General features: G+C 37.8%; 3 protein-coding genes across 9 annotated transcripts in view; 2 read left to right on the top strand and 1 right to left on the bottom strand.

The window, feature by feature from the left end:
• The window catches only part of LOC309476139 (SLAM family member 5-like), a 234,798-nt gene that overhangs the window by 97,968 nt on the left and 117,147 nt on the right, over positions 1–19,683 (top strand). The gene's annotated exons all lie outside the window — the stretch shown is intronic.
• LOC309476299 (uncharacterized protein) overlaps positions 1–19,683 on the bottom strand; it is a 108,646-nt gene that overhangs the window by 10,787 nt on the left and 78,176 nt on the right. The window lies entirely within an intron of this gene.
• LOC309476116 (uncharacterized protein) overlaps positions 1–19,683 on the top strand; it is a 45,366-nt gene that overhangs the window by 6,621 nt on the left and 19,062 nt on the right. For 2 of the 4 annotated variants that reach the window (XM_082139314.1, XM_082139313.1), the window contains exons 3-5: positions 4,651–4,950; positions 5,552–5,794; positions 6,953–7,026. In XM_082139314.1, the coding sequence (XP_081995440.1) occupies positions 4,651–4,950; positions 5,552–5,794; positions 6,953–7,026 (617 nt within the window). The remainder of the gene's footprint in view (positions 1–4,650; positions 4,951–5,551; positions 5,795–6,952; positions 7,027–19,683) is intronic. The other 2 variants (XM_082139315.1, XM_082139316.1) reach the window with 2 other exon arrangements.

A 19,683-nucleotide genomic window follows, 5' to 3' on the forward strand; every position in this document is an offset into this window, starting at 1 on the left:
CCCACCACACACCAGCTTACTGGTGGAGAGGAGACAGAGCGATGAAGCCAATCAGTATGGATGATTAGGAGGCCATGATGGACAGAGGCCAAGGGGCAAATTTGGCCAGGATGCCGGGGTAACACCCCTACTCTTTCGAAAGACATCCTGGGATTTTTAATGACCACAGAGAGTCAGGACCTCGGTTTAACGTCTCATCCGAAGGACGGTGCTCTTTGACAGTATAGTGTCCCCGTCACTATACTGGGGCGTTAGGACCCACACAGACCACAGGGTGAGCACCCCCTGCTGGCCTCACCAACACCTCTTCCTTTTTTTATTAAAAAAAATAAAAGTATTTATTAAAGTAATCCTCAAGGTTGAAAACACAGGGACAATTTACAATTGTCACAATTAACCCATGATACAAGCAAACATTTAACGACTGACAAACACAAGTAAAACACAATGGCTATTTATACACAAGACAAGCTTAAGGTAATGAGAAAGTGTGGTTAATTGTCATAGAAACACCAGAGGGTAAATATGATATCCAGTATTTAGCATCAGGGAAACATGAAATAAACAGTGCAACAAAGGATACACAGAACTTCAAAATAAGAGTCCAAATTAGACACAGGTAACGCAGGCAGGGATCGTGACACTGGATGATGTACTCAATTAACCGAAAAAATGAAGTGTGGAATGTTGAACACTTCATGCACTCAACTGTTGCACTTTAATAACGTAACAGAGGGGGAGGGGCTATCAGACTCCAATGCTGAATGACAAAATAACCTTATAAAATGCATACACTACACAGTGTATAATTGCATAATATATAGTGCATCAATTGGGACACAACTAGTATCATAACTTGGCAACATTTAGCTCTTCCCCTCGGGGGAATCCTCGATTATTACTCTTCGATTATTCATTCATTGGGGACCTGTTGTCACTCAGAGTGTCACTCTGGCCAGTTGGGATCTCATGGTCAAACTCTCCAGTCTGATCTAAGTCAGAGGATGCAGGGTTAACTAATACCTTTAAGTCAAGTCAAATCACCTTTATTTTAATAGCGCTTTACACAATACAGATTATTTCAAAGCAGCTGAAGCAGCACATTTAAGTTGGTCACCAAATACTTGCTCATAACAAACTTTATACAACTTGCTAAATCAGTGATAGACAGTAATCAAAAGGTCTTCAGATAACGTTCCACATGCTCCATTCATTCATGAGCCTTCAGTTTGCTCTATCTTGAACACAGATTTGGGGTAACACCACAGACTTCACTTAATCTACTGGATATAACTATTCCAGAAGAATACAGAATCAATCAAACATAACATTATATTCGTCAAGTAGAAGTGTATCATGCCAGTTACATAATTAAACAATAAGAAGCCAATTCAGAAATGATAAATCATAACATCCATTGCTCAAAGATGAATCTAAGAGTTAGAGATGCCTGACAGTGGAGAATCACACAGCACCGTGCAGGGTTTTTCCGGTTACAGAATCCCAATAATGCTTTTGCCACTTTTCCTTAAATGGAATATAATTCTCAGTTGTCCCCATGAATGTGCCTGTGAAGTTTCAAATAAATGCAAATGAGCTGCTGCTCCCCACCCATCTTTCCAGAAGAGGGCGGAGCCTGTACAGCTTGTGCCTCTGATACTCTGCCAAAAACAAAACCATCTGTTTTGATTATCATCTCTATCGCATCACACTCACATGACATTGCAGATCTTCATCATCATGAAAGTTTATGATCTGCATGCATTTTAAAGCCATATCAAAACCAAAGTTCACATAGACACAGGCGGTTATATCTGCGAACGTAAACAGCAAGTAAATAAATCGCATGGGTAGGGGAGAGCCGGGACGATTGAAACGCGGGACGGATGAAACACTGAGATTTCCTTGAAAACCACGTCATGTACGTCAAATTTCGTTAGCACGTACAGCACGCAATGCCTACCATACCCGCAAAAACATTTCTTCTTTACGTTATGCCGTTTTGGAGTTAAAGCCGCAAAGCTGTTTTTGAGTGCGGTGAGTGAATTCTTTCGTGCAGTACTTTTTTTGGACTGACAAGTTGTATTTATTGTTCATGTGCTATTGTAATGATAATACGGCAGGTGTATTAGTACTGCAACACACCCTTAAGTGTGCAATATCAGAGTTTTTTAGTTTAAAGGCAAAAGAGGTTTAACTGACAGGAGGCGCTGTCGGTGTTTCAACCGTCCCGACCGCGTGTCCTGCCAGTTAAACCTGGTCATAGCCTATACTGTTCATAAATTAATATACTGTTTCAAGACTTGTGTTTCTTTTAATGCAAATTCATTTTCAATTACGCAACACATGTTATCTCTTTAATAATCATCAATTGTCCAATATTCAATCTTCAATAAATTTCATTTATGGTCTTCTGGTTGACTTCGTTTTCTTCATAATGACAGACTATTCAACTAGCAAACACTCAATATGACTCAAGGAAGAAATGTAAGAAAATTAATTGTAAATAGATTTGTCTGCCTTCGTCAAAATAGCCTATTAGAAAGATCACAAAATGTGTATAGGCTTATCGCCTATTGTTTATTGGGCGACAGAACAAAAATGGTTAATATGAACCTTTAAATTAAAATAAATTACGAAATATGTTTGTAACAATATGTACATAAGTTACTTGTCAGGTATTGTTCTCAAAAACAAGCATTAGATGAATAGTTGCCGTTTAAACTGTTATGTTTCATCCGTCCCACCCGTGTTGCAATTGAAACAAAGCACAACTACCGTTCAAAGTAAAATTGTACTTAAATCATTCTATATTTGTACCGAATAACACATGATACTAAGAGAACACATATGTGAGTTGTTGATCACAAAAAAAAAAAAAAATCTATCTGTAACCATATCTTAGAAAACGACGTTAATCTGAAAAGTGTTTCACCTGTCCCGGCTCTCCCCTATATTAAATCTCTGTATTAAAGTGAGAGCAGCGTAATATACAGTACCTACTAGGGCTGGGTATTGACACAAATTTCACAATTCGATTCGATTTCGATTCACAAGCTTGCAATTCGATTCGATTTCGATTCCGATTCGATTTGATTCAATATTGATTATTTTGGATATCAGGTACAATACATGGCAAGAAAAACAAATTTTCTCAAGAAAAACAAATCTCTTAACTAATGCTGTAAACTATGGGAGTCAGTTGTAGCCTACTAGGCTTCATTAGCCCACTATAATATTGAAGGTAAAAATTAACTGATTTGTATACAAACACTTAACTTACACTTTAATTTATTTTTATAATAATAAAGTTATATGAAATATAAACATTTAAATGGTGGTTGTCATAAAAACCTGCCAGATTTATTCAAAAATGCATTCAAAATTGAAGAACATAAAAAATTATAATGAATATGTAATATGGTGCATATATTCAGCAAAATGCTCCTCTCCAATTTTTCTAGCTGACTAACGAGTTTATGGTCACTGGATATGGTTTTTCTGAGGTAAATGTGATGTGACGTTACATGACATTGTTTACAAGCTGATTTACCAACGTCTTTCCATGGTTGAAACACTGATTGAGAGATACCATGTCACATGATACGGAATTCGATAAGTTGTACTCTACCTTTTAACATACTTTCAGATGCTCATTCATGTTTATTTTGCGCTGTAACTGGTATTATTAAGGTGGAAGAGAAGATCATGTGCGCTCTGCGCTGCTGCTTCTCTTGAGCTGAGCCAGAGCGATCTCATGCTACAGCGCTAAGACAGTGTTTTTGAATTTCGTAAGAAAATGGACGTAATTTGAAATCTGAGACTTTGTTTTATATCAATAGTAACAAAGCACAAAGATTATTGCGATTTATTGGATGGGATGCGCTACAATGATGCGCAGAGATAACTGATAATTGTTTGCACCTTGGAACCTATTTCCGGGAGTGCGTTCTCGAGTCACCAGGCACTCGAGCACTTTGTGCAGATGGGCGGCCATAGCGTGTTGAGGGTTTTCTGTTAGAACGGTGTCGTGTTAGCGGCCCCTAAGTTAATAACTAATGATCTTTGCAATGGAAGTGTATCAATCAATCAAAACGAACTTTAGCTGGACAATAACTCTATCCTAGAGCTGCTGTAAAGCCAAAACAATCTCTGTTACTGTAATTTCCTATTATCACTTTAAAGCTGCTTTAAAATATCGACCCTGGTAAAAAGTGGTGGGGACATGTCCCACCAGCAAATTACGCATATGTACACCGTGTACAGTACACACCTGATGTCAACTATAACAGATCGGTACTTCGGTAGTGAATTTAAATAGGCCTATGCCTTGTACTCATGTCAGTCAGCCCTCCCGGCCCGGCTGCTTTAAACCTGAAGGTCATCTGTCTGTCACTCGCATGTAGACTATCACAACGTTAGTCAGTGCGCACGGAGAGCGATGTTGCGTGATGGCATCACTGGACTGACACGTGATATGCCGACATAATATTTTTCTTTTGTAGCTATTTTTCGTAGCTACTGTACATAAATGTCAGAATTAAAATTAAAATTGTTTTTATTAATCTGATTGGGTGGACCACCCTTCAATCCCACCCTTAAATCTGTTGTCAGTTATTCACTACATATTCTTACTTCTCCATATTTCAGCTCGTCTGCCTGTTCCTGTCATCAGTAACTCTTCACACTGTTCTTCGTCATCATTATCATCAAATTGTTCATTTGTGTGTTCATCAGTGGTGAATGTGAGTCATGTGACTCTCTCCTGGTACAAAGGAATCAGTGTATTTTCCAGCATCAGTGCGTCTGATCTCAGCATCAGTCTCTCTCTACCTCTGGAGGTGGAATATCAGAACATCAGGAAAAACACCTACAGCTGTGTGCTGAACAATCCCATCAGCAACTATACCACACATCTGGACATCACACAATTCTGTCATACATGTGCAGGTACATTAAAAGTAAAATATTGTACCATCTTTTGACCAAAAAAAAGTATCTGAAGTGGCATTTAAGTATACCACAAATATTATATAAATCAGGGATAGCCAACTCTGCTCCAGGAGATATGTCTAACTGCAGACTTCAGTTTCAGCTCTGCTCCAACACACCTGCCAGTTGGTTTCAAGCATTCCTGAGCAGCTTGATTAGCTGGTTCATGTGTGACTCCATTTTGTCACTACGTTGGATTTTGGTTAGAATGCCAATTAGTACTGGGTATTTATCTAAAAATGTATCCGGAATTTGATTATTATTTGATTATAAAAGTCTAAGTGTATGCTCTGTCATGACAACAATGTTTAAGGTTGTTCTGATGCTGCTTTTACGTGCAAAAAAACAAACAAAAACAAAACAGCATCTGATCCGAAGCAACAGTGAAGGTTGAGGCAAGTCAGATATTGTACTTATATTACATTTATATGCCATTGTATCATCACACAGAATTTGGAGCAGATGCAGAGATGCTTAACTCAGCTGTGCTGATGTTTATAGTGTCTGTTGTAGATCAGACATATTCACTTGCACTAAAGACTCCCTTTACCCATTACAGCAGAGGTCACACAGTCTCCTTCGCAGTCTCCTCCGCAGATTCCTGTGCAGTCTCCCTCACAGTTGTCTACTTCACATTCTCCAGACGTGCAGTCTCCCTCACAGATGTCTACTCCAGGTTCTTCAGACGTGGTCCCTACAGTACTGATCTCTGCTGCTGCTGCTGTCGCTGGATCTCTGTTGACTGTTACTTTAGTCGGGATCTTCTGGATCCACAGAAAACGTGGAAAAACAGTCCAAGAAGGCAAGCATTACCTACTGCTGACACATCTGTTAAATATAATTTGTATTAAATAAAATATTAAAATGTTGATGTTGGCTTAACAGCTTTAAGTTGGAAGGTTTTAAGTTGTATCCCTGATTTCACAGACAAGGCTTAAGTCTAGTTCCAGGCTAAAATGCATGTTTGACCTGTTTTAACTTAAAGCAACTTGCACTGATATTTCTTCAAATATATCAGTGCCATTGTTTTGTCTCAAGATGCACATCAGTAATGTTTTTTTTCTAAGGCATGTTTATAAAAGCTATAAATGTCGTAATTGAACTAAAGCCTAATCCTGGCTTAATCTAAGCCCTGTCTGTGAAATCGGGCATACATGTTTTAAGTTTGACAGTTTTAAGTTTTAGTTTAGTCAAAGACAGAATTTTAGTCAGACAATAGATAGAAGCAAGGAAAGAAGGAAAGTAATATTAGAATGGAGGATTAAATGAGTCTAGCACTTCTGCACCAGAGAAACAGGCACACAGCTTCTGTTATTGCGGTAGCTCTATACATTGGCATCGCTGTCGAAGAGTAATTAGCTGGTGAAGTGGATATATAGTTATAAAGTTATCGCAAGCATTGTAATGTCTGATGTGGATGACATAATGTCAGTGGACTGGGAAGATTTTAAAACAAATGGTTCATTCATAAATCCATAAGATCTTACCTTCATGCTCTGAAAATTCAAACCAGAAGACAAAACACAACGAGCGAGGCGCTAAAAAGGGGCGGGGCTACATGGGGTATACATGGCTTAGAAATATTACATAAAATGGCAGCTTAAATGAGTCTAGTGGGCTTCTGTGTGTTTTGAAATTTGATAGTTGAAGTCTAAATAGTCTTGGCTTATTTTAACATCGCAATTAATGGGATTTTGGAAACCGTATGTCCATTCAGTTATAAAAGAGATAGAACAATAAGAAAGAACAGTCTAAAGGTCTGAGTCGAGTTTAGTGGAAGTAGGTTGAAAGCTTTGAAAGATTTTGTCTCAGAATTATAATAATAAGTTCAAGCCAACATAATAAGGATATACTTGAATATTATACTTGAAATAATAAAACATGTTAATGAAGAAACATCTAATATCTCAGAGTTTAAGATTGAGCTCTATTGTTTTAATACATCTATTCTTCTTGTTAGAAACAGTTCGGACTTCTGAAGATGAGATAACTTATGCTGATCCAATATTCTACAAAAGAAATGTGCAAAAAGAGGTAAGATCATTTATAACTGTGTCATCTGTGTCTTGTCCTTAATTTTAAAGCAGGGGTGGGCAACTTCGGTCCTGGAGGGCCACTGTCCTGCAAAGTTTAGCTCCAAACCTGATAAAAACTGACCTGTCTTTTTAATAATGCTGAAGACATTGATTAGCTGGTCCAGGTTCAGGACAGCGGCACTCCAGAGCTGGAGCTGCCCATCCCTGGTTCAAACCATATTTATCAAATGAGATGTCTTTTGTTCAATGACCACTTACTCTTTCCTTTCTTTTTCTGTAACAGCAACAAAAAAAAAATAGTTTAAAATTAATTATATAAATGTTATAGAATATTCAGATTCGTTGTGACATTCCATACAAGAAACTCTTTGTGATTTTGGGGAACTTAAGAGGAACGGACATCCATTGTTTCACTAGTATTAAAGTCATTTTAGAAAAAAGATGAAGAAAAAAGAAGTTAGTTCCGTGAAAAGATCCAGCAGCACAGATGGTTAACATAAAACGGGAAGTTCACAAAAAAAATAAAAAAACCTGTAGTGTGAAACGAGATGTCAGTAAAGCTGACAACACCATTATAAAAAAACAGCAAGTAAATATGCAAACTTAAGTTCACGTCAGTCCAGTGCTCCACGTCTGCTCTTAATCACTAATAGCAAGACTATTAAAATTCACTTTATCATGAGTATTGAACTGCTTGAGTAAAGCAGTAAAATGGACAAATAAAGCAATAATGCACAAGCAAGAGAACTAAATATTTACACACAAAAAATAAAAATTACCGTCACTTGGTCATGCAGTCGCTTGCTACAATTTTTTAACACTAGAACTGTTCAACGAGGCCTGGTTTCACAGACAGGGCTTAGATTAAACCAGGATTAGGCCTTACTTCAATTAAGACCTTTAAATAGCTTTTTTAAACCTCCCCTAGAAAAAAAACAAAAACATCTTGAGTGCATCTTGAGACAAAACGATGGCACTGACATATTTTTGTCACGTAACGTGATGTATATAAACTTGCAAGATCAGGAATTCTTTAAGGAGACAGGAGACATAACAAATACTCAGGAAACAGGATTAACTTAGGAGAAATACACATATGCTAACATTAACGAGAACGGACAAAGACTGAGGAAGAACACAGGGGCCCTGTCCCAAATGGCACACTCCGGACTTGTGGACTTCCTCAGAGTCCACACTTTGGTGACGTCATGTAGTGCAGACCTATAGGGCCCTTGGCGCGAGTCCACGAGGGCGCATTGAGAGGTATTTTTGGGACAGACTCGCTCGGCACGCCGAAAATAACGGCCTGGTTGTTGTTGGAAAGGAGAAATCACATTTTTGCGCTCCGACGTCTTATCTGCATGTCCACTACACAGCCTAATTTTACAGTTCTATATTTTGATATTGTGCATATCACCTGGGCATTAGACAATAGATATATCATGCTTATTTAAATGATGTATACAGTTGTACATAATAATACATAATGTTCCATTTGAACTAAGATTACAATTTTAAAACATAATTTAAACATAATTTTTTTCAATTTACAGGTTTCAATATTCATACTATGTTTACATATGACTCAGTAAAGCCCTGACATTCGGTTCTATTTATTTAATGAATCATAATGCAATCGTATTATTAAACGCGCTATTATTATGTTTGAGACATCAACCACTGCTCGATGACCATAATGTTTGTATAAACTGTAGGTAACAACTGGTAAAATGTACATTTAGGTCATAAAAACAGTAATATTTTCTTCTCAGCCATGTCAACAATTATCCGTGAGTGAAATCTCCTCCCATCTGTTGTCTGATTGGCCTTTCGCAAGGATTCCTGGGTAGTTAAAGTGCGTGGAGCCTGCATCTATGCGGGCTTCGTGGAAGACCGCTTCAAGGGTACAAAGGGGGCGCTGCTGAGCACACCTCAGAGCGGTAAAATGCTGAATGGGACGGCCTACGGACTCATAGACTCAGCGAGCACGCGCAATTCAAGTCCACGAGACCGAAAGTCCGCATGAAGTGCGCCATTTGGGACAGGGCCAGGGACTAAATACATGTAGCTAACAAAGGAGCTAAATGAGTAAATTAACAGGGCACACGTGACTGAAATGACTGAGGATTACGACTCAGGAAAACTATAGGTCACACAGGATTGAACCAAAAACATAATGAAACACATGCAGGAGAGAGAACTTGCATGTAACAATTGTAATGTCAAGTCAAGTCAAGTCACCTTGTCATTTATATAGCGCTTTTTACTATATAGATTGTTTCAAAGCACCTTTATAGTGATAACAGGAAAATAATGCGACAAAGTTTGTTTCCAGAAGAAAATAGTGTCACAGTTCAGCTTAAATAAGTTCAGTGATGTTTCATTTTTGTTGTAAAAGTTATTAATTTAGTTAATTTATATATATAGCCACTCTGGAGAAAACCGTGATGTCATCGTCCAGCTCAGTTCAGTTCTCATATGTATGGTGTAAATGCTTACACCAAATTGTTGAATATTAAATTAAATCCACAACTAAGCAAGCCAAAAGCCAATTTAAAAAAAAGCCAAAGGCGAAAAAAAGGTGACAGTGGCAAGGAACAGTTGCTTTCAGTTCAAACAGCTCAAACATGCCTTTTAGTCTGAGACTAGACTCAGGACTTGTCTGTGAAACCGGGCATAAATCTGTTAAACATTGAAAACCATTTCCGCAAAAAAAAAAAAAGTTACAATTGTGAGATATAATGTCTCAATTATAAGAACTAACTAGTTTTTCGTTTTGTTTTGAAAGGTACTTCTATTAAGAAAGAAATGAATAACATTCCATTTAAAGACATTTATTTCACTAGAACAATGACCAGCGAGAAAGAACAGAGGGGAGAAAAATACATAGATTGCAGGATCTCTATATGTTGCTTTCAGGAAAGTGTGATAACACTTTTGACAGTTGACATGTTATATGGTTGCATTTTTGCTAAACGAGCACTGTTAAACTGTCTCACTAGAAACTGAGGCCTTAAGACACCCAGTGTGAGGGGGAAAAATGCTAATATTTCTGCTGATTTAAGCAAGTATGTGTGGGAGACTGAAAATGTGAGAAATAAGGCAGAAACAGAGAAGTCCATGAAATAATAAGGTCGTTAAAGTTCACCTATTATGCTATTTTAAATGTTCCTAATTTTGTTTTGGAGTCTCCTTCCGTAACATTTATCAGCTGAAGGTGAGTTGAAGTTGAGAACCCAGGTGCAGTTTTATTGACAAACATGAACCAGATACAAAACAAATGAAACTAGGACGGATTAATGCACGGGCCTACCATGCACAAGACACACCTGAAAGCAATGGACACAAAGAACCAATCAAAACATGACACATGAGACAATGGAAACACATGATAAGATCACATGAGGCCGGGGCAAGGGTTAAGACATGACAGGAAAAATTAGGTGTGTTGGACATCGGCTGCGGCTGGATGTAACCGATCGGTGAGAGTTGTCGCGAGGAGGAGCTGAAAACTGTAGTGATGCTCGCGCTGTGTTTGCATACTTTATCACAGCTGAAGTGAAATAAATGCAATAGCCTATTTGTCAAATACACCGATTTTTCAGAGACATTTTCATTCAATACTTTATAGGCTACAGTACTGCTTAATACAGCATCTGTTGTGTCCGGACTTGAGACGGCGCCGACGCGATCAAAATAAAACTGATTAAAAAAACGTAGACCCCACTTCATTGATAGTTTACACTGTTAGCCTTTGCCGTAATTTTACAGTTACTTACCGCAAAAAAGCCCAGTAAAATACCACTTATATTATTTACGGTTAACTACTGTAATATGCACTGCATTATGGGTATTTTTTATGAAATTTACAGTAACTTACCGTATATGGAATTTACAGTACTTTACTGTTTACGCAAAAGCAGTAGTGCTACTGTAAATGAAGAAGACAGATTTTTTGAAGTTTGTATATGCATATTGTATTTATGTTTTAGGCATATTAAAATATCATATGATAATGTTTTATATTTTTTCCCCCATCTTGTTCTGCAGATGAAAATCATGAATCTGCATTCTGATTTTTTAGCTATGCAAACACTGGATGTTTAAAAGTTAAATAAAATAAATAAATAAATAAAAACACGTGGATGGAATGATTTAAAATTAGTTCTTATGAGACCAGAGTAATTTTTATATTAGCATTTTCTCCAATAACAAATATATATATATATATATATATACACACACAGAAATTCACAACTGGTTCCCATACAGGCAATATAAATGATATAAATGTATTTTTATTTTATTTTAAATTAATATAAACTTTATATATATAAACTTTGCTTACCCTCACAAAATTTAAATTGTTGCAAAGCCCGCGTTGTTACCTGGCAGAATGTAAACTGAGGTTTGTGTGACGTCACGTGTCGAGTGCGCGCTCATAACGGACGTCCCTGCTGAGAGTGGATCTAAACGCCAGCTGGGGGTTTTTCTAAGGTAAGTACTTTTTACTGAACAAATGTATTTTATAAGTTACTTTTACAAAGTAAACCATTACCAATATCAATTAAATATAGCTACATTTATGAAGAAAGTAAATAATACAATCTAATAGGATTTTAATAACAGCTCACAGGACAGTCAAATTGTCCTCGAAACTGCCGCTTTAGTATCCCATTAAATGCCATAGAATTGACTGACTGCCTTTTCCAGTAGATGGACCCAATCTAATATTTACACAAACAAAGGTTTTCTGTCTTTTTTACGACCAGTTATGGCACTCGTCAGTTAAATGTATGGCGTTTTGAAGTAAGTTAGGCCTAGCGCGTTTTCTCAAAGGCACTCTCTCGCGCTCTCTCTAGACCCGGTTCTATAGGGGTGCTATGCACCCTCAAACACAAGCAAGAGATTGCTACTTTGATACTGTTACTTGATACTGTTATAATATATTTTCGAAACAGATTTGCCAAACCAAACGCTCCAGTGCATATTTGTTTTCGCGCTCTGGAGAACGCAGGAGTTTTTATTCAGTGCCGAATTATGCAGGCCCGCGAAAACTCTCATTAACAAAGTGTAGACACGATGTAAGAGATGTTACAGCTACGTATAAATGCTGGATTCACTCTGCACAGGACCGAAATGTGACGAAATATTAAAATAGTAAGGCATTTAAAGCAATGTAAAGGCAGACTTATTGAAAAATATTCATTGCAAAATATATTTTTTTAATTCTATGCCAATTATTGGTAAAACTGTCATCTGATTGTCAAGTCAAGTCAAGTATATTTGTATAGCGCTTTTCACAATACAGATTGTATCAAAGCAGCTTCACAGTATTAAATTAAAATAATACAACAAAGTTTGTTTCAAGAGGAATTTATTGATTGATACAATAAAATTAAATATCCCCAAAATATCCCCAACTGAGCAAGCCAAAGGCAACATTGTGACTGCTAGATTGTGTAATTGATCAATCTAGCAGTCATAGATCTGTCATTTATCATGTTCACAACATATAGTCATTTCATTTGCCAATAATCATTGCTGAAAAATAATGTTTCTTCTATTTCTCTTTTCCGTCAACAGGAGCTAACTACAGCCCAAAGGCTCTTTTAAGAGCCTCAGCACTGAGCATTTTTGGCTTTGTAAGTATGTTTTGACTAACTATCAGATGCATTATGTGATTAACATTTTGTAATGCAGAACTTGCAGCATAACTTTTTTTAGGAGCACTTGTGTGAATCAAGAAACATTTCTGATTGTTTTCAGTTGTACACTTTTTTTTCAGGATTCTTTGAATTGAAAGTTCAAAAGAACAACATTTATCTGAAAAAGAAAGCACTACTGTTCAGTCAGCATTTTTTTTTTTTTTTTTTTTTTTGTTGAATGATTTAATTCGGCAAGGATGCATTAAATTGACTTAAAGTGACAGTAAAAACATTTGTAATGTTACAAAAGCTTTCTATTTCAGATTTAAGTTTGAAGGGCCATAAAGTTACTCAGTGTAACTTTAATGTAATTGTACATTCAGGCAATTAATAGAGTTCCCTAACAAGGGATGTGCAATAAAGCTATACTATTTAAACTAACTCGACTGGTAATAACTGCTGTTGCACAAGTTGATTCCTCGTCTGTCCATGAACAAATTTAGATTAAATAAACTCCACAACTCCAAACTCAACCATTTCTCACACATTTTCTCTGTTTTTTTTTTGTTTTTTTCAGATCAGCCATCAGTGGTTTACCGGTATGGAGGCCAGTCAAGACCAACTGGGATGCTTTTTTTGCGTATTGTTATGATCCCTGCTTTGATTTGTTATGAATTCAGTTCTCTTTTTGCATCCTCCTTTTGATTCTAAACTGAACTCAAATGGCGCTGCGAATTGGGTAAGAGACAAACATAAATTACTTAATTGGGGAAATTGAGAGATGAAACCATGCTGATGACCTCTGTCTGTGGTGAAGTAGTGAGTTTGACGTGTAATTAAACTCGAGGTTCTGTGGGGTGCGGACTGGATCGATTCCATTCCTAGAGCTTCCGGACAAATATTTTGGGGTGCGGACTGATGGGGCAGTGAACCCGAGGTTACCCCGTGAGTCAGTCCTAGAGCTTCTCATGTACGATTTTAAGGAAAAATCTGTTTTTTTGGATACGTTGATTTCTTAGGCATGCCACAAGAACACCACAGACACAGTGTAATCACCATGGGAAAATCTCAGAGTAAACCTGGGAGTTGTGAAAAATATGATACACCGGTGTATTGCCAGATGAGAAGTTTATCTATGTATTATCTTTTTACTCTTTTAATTCATTTTATAACTGTACTGTACATTTTTTTATTGTTTTATAACTGTTTTAAAGTGCCCCTATTATCCTATTTACTACAACACTTACCTACAACAGGTTTACGTGCATCAAAGGTAAAAAAAAAACTGTTGAATTTTCTCATAATATACATTTGCACATCACCACATTTTTCAAAGATTCTTAAACGGCTCGTCAGATGAATCAATCTCTCTAAATCCCTCCTTTCCACATGCTACTGGCCAGACAGCTCAGTCTGTTGTGATTGGTTTACTGCGTACAGTGCGCGTGTCTTAAACAAAAACACCCATTGCCATAACAACATCAGCTGTCCTGAGGCTTCCTACACCGTAAACTAAACACAGTAACGAACAATGACGTCGATTTTACCATATCAATCCGAACGCAAATCCAATAATGAAACACTGGAAGAACTAGTTATTCAACCCGAACCTCCATCACAAGGACGACTCAAGCAGGACGTTTCTCAGTGATACACTGCATTAATAGACACAGTTATAGATAATCGTGGCCCACAAACTTATTAGCATAGGTATTTAAAGGGTTAGTTCACCCAAAAATTTTAATTCTGTCAGTAATTACTCACCCTCATGTTGTTCCAACCCCGTAAGACCTTGGTTCATCTTCGGAACACAAATTAAGATATTTTTTGATTAAATCTGAGAGCTGTTTCACTCCTCCATAGGCTTCTAAGACATTATAACTTGCTGGCCCAGAAAATGTATTAAACACATCGTTAATATAGTCCAAGTGTCTACAGTGGCTCAATCTTAAGTTTACAAAGCTACGAGAATACTTTTTGTGCGCAAAAAAAACACAAAAAATAACGACTTTATTCCACTATTCATTTCCTTCTCTCTGGGCCTCGAGTTAGTTCACGTAGTATAACTGCGCAGCGCTTCTGTGTTGTACGTCACACGCATCACACACATGACCAGCGTCGGCCAATAGTGAGCCTACGTGTGACGTACAACACAGAAGCGCTGCGCTAAAACACTACGTGAACTCACTCGAGGCCCAGAGAGAAGGAAATGAATAGTGGAATAAAGTCGTTATTTTTTGTTTTTTTTGCACACAAAAAGTATTCTCGTCGCTTTATAAACTTAAGATTAAGCCACTGTAGTCACTTGGACTATATTAACTATGTCTTTAATACATTTTCTGGGCCAGCAAGTTCCAGTCCCTTAGAAGCCTATGGAGGAGTGATCCAGCTCTCAGATTTAATCAAAAATATCTTAATTTGTGTTCCGAAGATGAACGAAGGTCTTACGGGGTTGGAACAACATGAGGGTGAGTAATTACTGACAGAATTTTCATTTTTGGGTGAACTAACCCTTTAGGTAAGACAGTGATAATGTGAGTTAGCCAGTTAGCAGGAGACCTATACAATATAAAACTCAAAACTAAGTATTTTGAACTCCATCTTCCAAGAGCATATCCGATTCATGTGTTCACAATTGCCATACTATCTGAAACATTGCGCATGCTTAAAGGGTTAAATTATCTTACACAGATGGACGAACGCGAAATATGCTTGATGCTAGCTCTGCGATATATGCGAAGTTCGCCAAACATCACCATGATTATGAGGCGGAGGAGGACGAAAAGTGCCATCATTGCAGCCTGTGCATATGCTTCAGTTATTGTGTGCGAGAGAGATCTCAGGACTGGTGGGAGCATATTGTGGCGAGCTTTAACGAGAAGCAGTGGGTCCGAAATTTTAGGATGAGCAAGCCAACCTTTGATATGTTGTGTCAACGTTTGTCCACATTCCTCTCCTACGACGACACAACGTTTCGACAGGCCATCCGTCCCTTTGCAGACGCGCATCGGGGTTGCTCTTGTCATTAAACCGCGGAGAAGTAGCCTAATGCATCAGAAAATCCGATCAGCCTGTTTACATGACAGTCGCATTGGCACATATCCGATTTATATCTGATTTATTTCCACATATGAATGAGGCCTGAAACCGATCTCGAAATATCTGAATGCATGTGGTTTTTTTCCTGTTTACACTGTCATAGAACACATCCGATCTGTGTCACATGAGCAAAAAATCTGAATTGTGTTACATTTCACTTGTAAACGAGGCCTTAGAGCTGTTACACACTACATGAAAGGTCATTTTCAAAAATCCATAATAGGGGCACTTTAATTTTCCTTGCTTTTATTTTGTGATTATTTTAATTCCTTACTGTGTAAAGCACTTTTAATTGCCAAAGTGTATGACGTGCTATATAAATAAAACTGCCTTGCCTAATGTTGCATCACAATAAATAAAATGGATGTAATTGATTGTGAGAGTGAATAAAGAATATGCTGATGTACATGGACTCAAGTCGCTTTTTTGGAATTTATTAAATTCAATAGCATTCATGTAAAATATAAATAATAAAATAGTGTAAAATGGGCTATAATACTGTAAAATGAAATTGCGGTATTGACATCATACTGTAAAATGAAATTGTGGTAAGGGCATCTTACTGTAAAATGAAATTGCGGTATAAGGGCATCTTACTGTAAAATAAAATTGCGGTAAGGGCATCTTACTGTAAAATTAAATTGCGGTAAGGGCATCTTACCGTAAAACACATTTACAGGTAAGCTACTGTAAAGGGGAACTTACAGTAACTTACTGGCAATAGTGCTGCCAGTAAGTTACCGCAAAAATACGATAAAATGTCTAACAGTGTAGGCTTATGTTAAACTTTATTCTTGTACAAACAGACACTGTATTATGCAGTACATAAAGTATTAAATAGAAAAGTATCTGAAACATCTGTGTATTTGGCAAATATTGCATTTATTTCACTTCTGCTGTGGTAAAATATGCCAACACAGCGCGACCGTCACTACGGGAAGCAGAAAGTGTCCGACTCCACGTCTCTGTTTTGAGCTCCTCCCGCCTGAACACGGAAACTCACGCCGATCGGTTCTCACCAACACACCTGATGTGTTCGACTTGAAGCGGTGATGTGTAGACAGATCGGTGTATGACATCAAAGTACCATGAGAGCGATTAGAGAGCAGACGGCTCCATATTGTAACGGTCACTTTGTGCATTTACGGTAATTCGAGGTACAATGAGAACTTTGCATGTCCGTTAGAGTAGGCTATGTCAGTAATAGATGTGACAGGTGAGGAGAAGAGATAACCAGTCTACCGAGTTTTGTACACTTTATTTACTTTTCTATTTGTGACCAGAGTTGAATGTTTATTTGTATGCTTTTTCTCACTCGATCCCCATGTATGCGGAAGAGTGTGATGTTTAAGTCATTTTATTAAACCCGGGGAAAATACGTCATCTCTCGTCTCTTGGGCATCTTTTCTTCTGACACCACATATTGTTTTTCTCTCTGGGCAACAACATCTCAACTTTAAGTTACAATATGCTTTCAAATCCTCGGTCTGCACTGATTGGTCTGTGCAGCGCCGCTTCTAGTTGAAGCTAGAATTACCAATATTTTAACACTTTAATGTTATTCTGTAAACACTATATCTGTAAAATGGCGGTTATTAATAATTATGGCAGAAATAATTATTTTATAATTATTCAATCAATATTTATGTTGATTAGCTCTATAAAATCTACTTTCTTTGTATATTAGATGTATTGAGGGACCTTTTTTTGTGTGTGGATATATTCATGCATGCATTACATTCATTAAAATTCATTAATTTTACCATTTTGAATAGCCAGGGGTAACTGTTGATTCACAACCAATTTAAAAGGTCAAAGTAGACGTTCATGTGCAGTCTGTAAGCTGGCATTAGGCAAATCTGTTACAAACATAAGTAGGTATTTCAGACTGTAATTACTGACATGTTCAGTTCAGAATTAATTTTTTCTTATAGGAGACAACTTAATTTGTTGCGCACTTTGATCTTTAAAACTTCGCAAAGCTTTTACATTCACTAACAGCTCTAGAGAATCAGGAGTTACGTCACAATGTTTTCACTCCGCGTTGCATTTCGGGAAGGTGCCGCCATCTTGGAAGGATATGCTATCCGTTGCCATGGTTACTTCTACAATGAGACAGAGAGAAATAGCGACAGAGAAAGAGAGCAGCTTGATATTTGTTTGAATTTTTCGATTTGCCACAGTTTCTTGGGAATAAATGGAGGAGGAGGAAGCAAAAGGAAAGGGAGAGACTAAATAATGTCAGGCATCGTTATTTAGAGAAACTGCTTGACACTAAACTGACAGCAGCGACAGCGAGCACTCAGCATGATTTCAAAAGCAACACATTTCAGCACCAGATCGCCTTTTATTTAACACAAACGAACGAAATTAATACTCTGCAAGTCAACTAGAGTTGTTTAATTTGTTATAGATATATCTGTACTGCGAAATGTTTCAAAAAGTAAGTTTTTCAATGACGTACGACTTGCATTGACAGGTGCAAATGCACGTATCCGATTCATATCAGATTTATTTCCACATGTGAATGAGGCCTGAAACCTCAAGTATGACTGAGCTCTCGCAGTTTACAGGTTTGTGGGTTTGTAAGTCTTGCAGAATTGTTCATAAGCTTCTAATGATTTAAAGCTTCTGAACTCTTGCATTGTTTATGCACTGATACCATAAACCAGGTAATTGACTATGTCAGGGTGTGTGAAAGGTGGTCGTGCTTCTGGGTCTTTCGTCCATCTGTTGCTGCAGGTCGTACGGGTCAATGTTGTTGATGTCAAGCAATTTCTCTAAATAACGATGCCTGGCGTTGTTATTTATGGCGCTTTTCCATTACCAGTACCAGCTCGACTCGACTCGGCTCGCTTTTCGCTCCGTTTTCCATTGCAGATAGTACCTCCACAATAGTACCTGGTCGTCATAGCGACGCCGCAGGAAACTGCCGTGACTTAATCTTTTACGCGAGACACACCCGCTACCCACACACACAGGACAATGGAGGAAATCGAGTGTATGCTGTTTTTGGATGTTTTTGTTTTTGTTTTTGCTGTTTTTTATTCAGGATACTCCGTCTGGCGCGTGCAATGATGACGCAGTGAATAGTGACGATTCTCTCTGACCAATCAGCAGTCTGCCGTGTTTTCACGTCACATTTTAGTATCGCCTCAGCTCGCTTAGAACCTCGCCGGAGGTGGTACGAAAAAAAGTACCTGGAAGCAGGTACAGGTACAACTTTTACACAGTGGAAAACCAAACAGAGCCGAGTCGAGTCGAGTCGAGGCGAGCCGAGGCGAGCTGGTACTGTGTAGTGGAAAAGCGCCATTAGTCTCTCCCGATAGAGACTAAATCCCTTTCCTTTCGCTTCCTCATCCATTTATTCCCGATAAACTGTGGCGTATCGCAAAACACAAATATCAAGCTGCTTTCTCTCTCTGTTGCTATTTCGCTCGGTCTCACTGTCGAAGTAACCATGGCAACGGTTAGCGTATCCTTCCAAGATGGCGGCGCCTTCCCGAAATTCAACGCGGTGTGAAACGCGTGACAATTATTCTTATTCTCTATATTACACACTGCATTAAAGGTACTTTTCCAAAAAAAACATAATAGGGGCACTTTAAATATTCATAATAAAGTTTGCATTTAAACTCAAGTGGACTGCTTTAAAAACAGTTTATGTGAATGTTTAAACAGATGCTTCCCATATTTCCCAAAAGCATCATTAGCCAACTATGGTCAAAAGTTCCGTTGTTATCACCATAGTTTAACAAGTTGGCGTTCCCCGAAACCATCGTTCTAACAAACATTCGCAAACTGCATCGCAAACTTGTGTGTTTGGAACGACAGCTCTCGACCTGTGGTTAGAAGCAGTTTCTTGTTTGTATGATATGTGTACTGAATAAATCCTTATCTTGAGCCAA

The sequence above is a fragment of the Leuciscus leuciscus genome (genome assembly GCF_965113295.1).
Source record: "Leuciscus leuciscus genome assembly, chromosome: 15".
NCBI classification, from domain to species: Eukaryota; Metazoa; Chordata; class Actinopteri; order Cypriniformes; family Leuciscidae; genus Leuciscus; species Leuciscus leuciscus.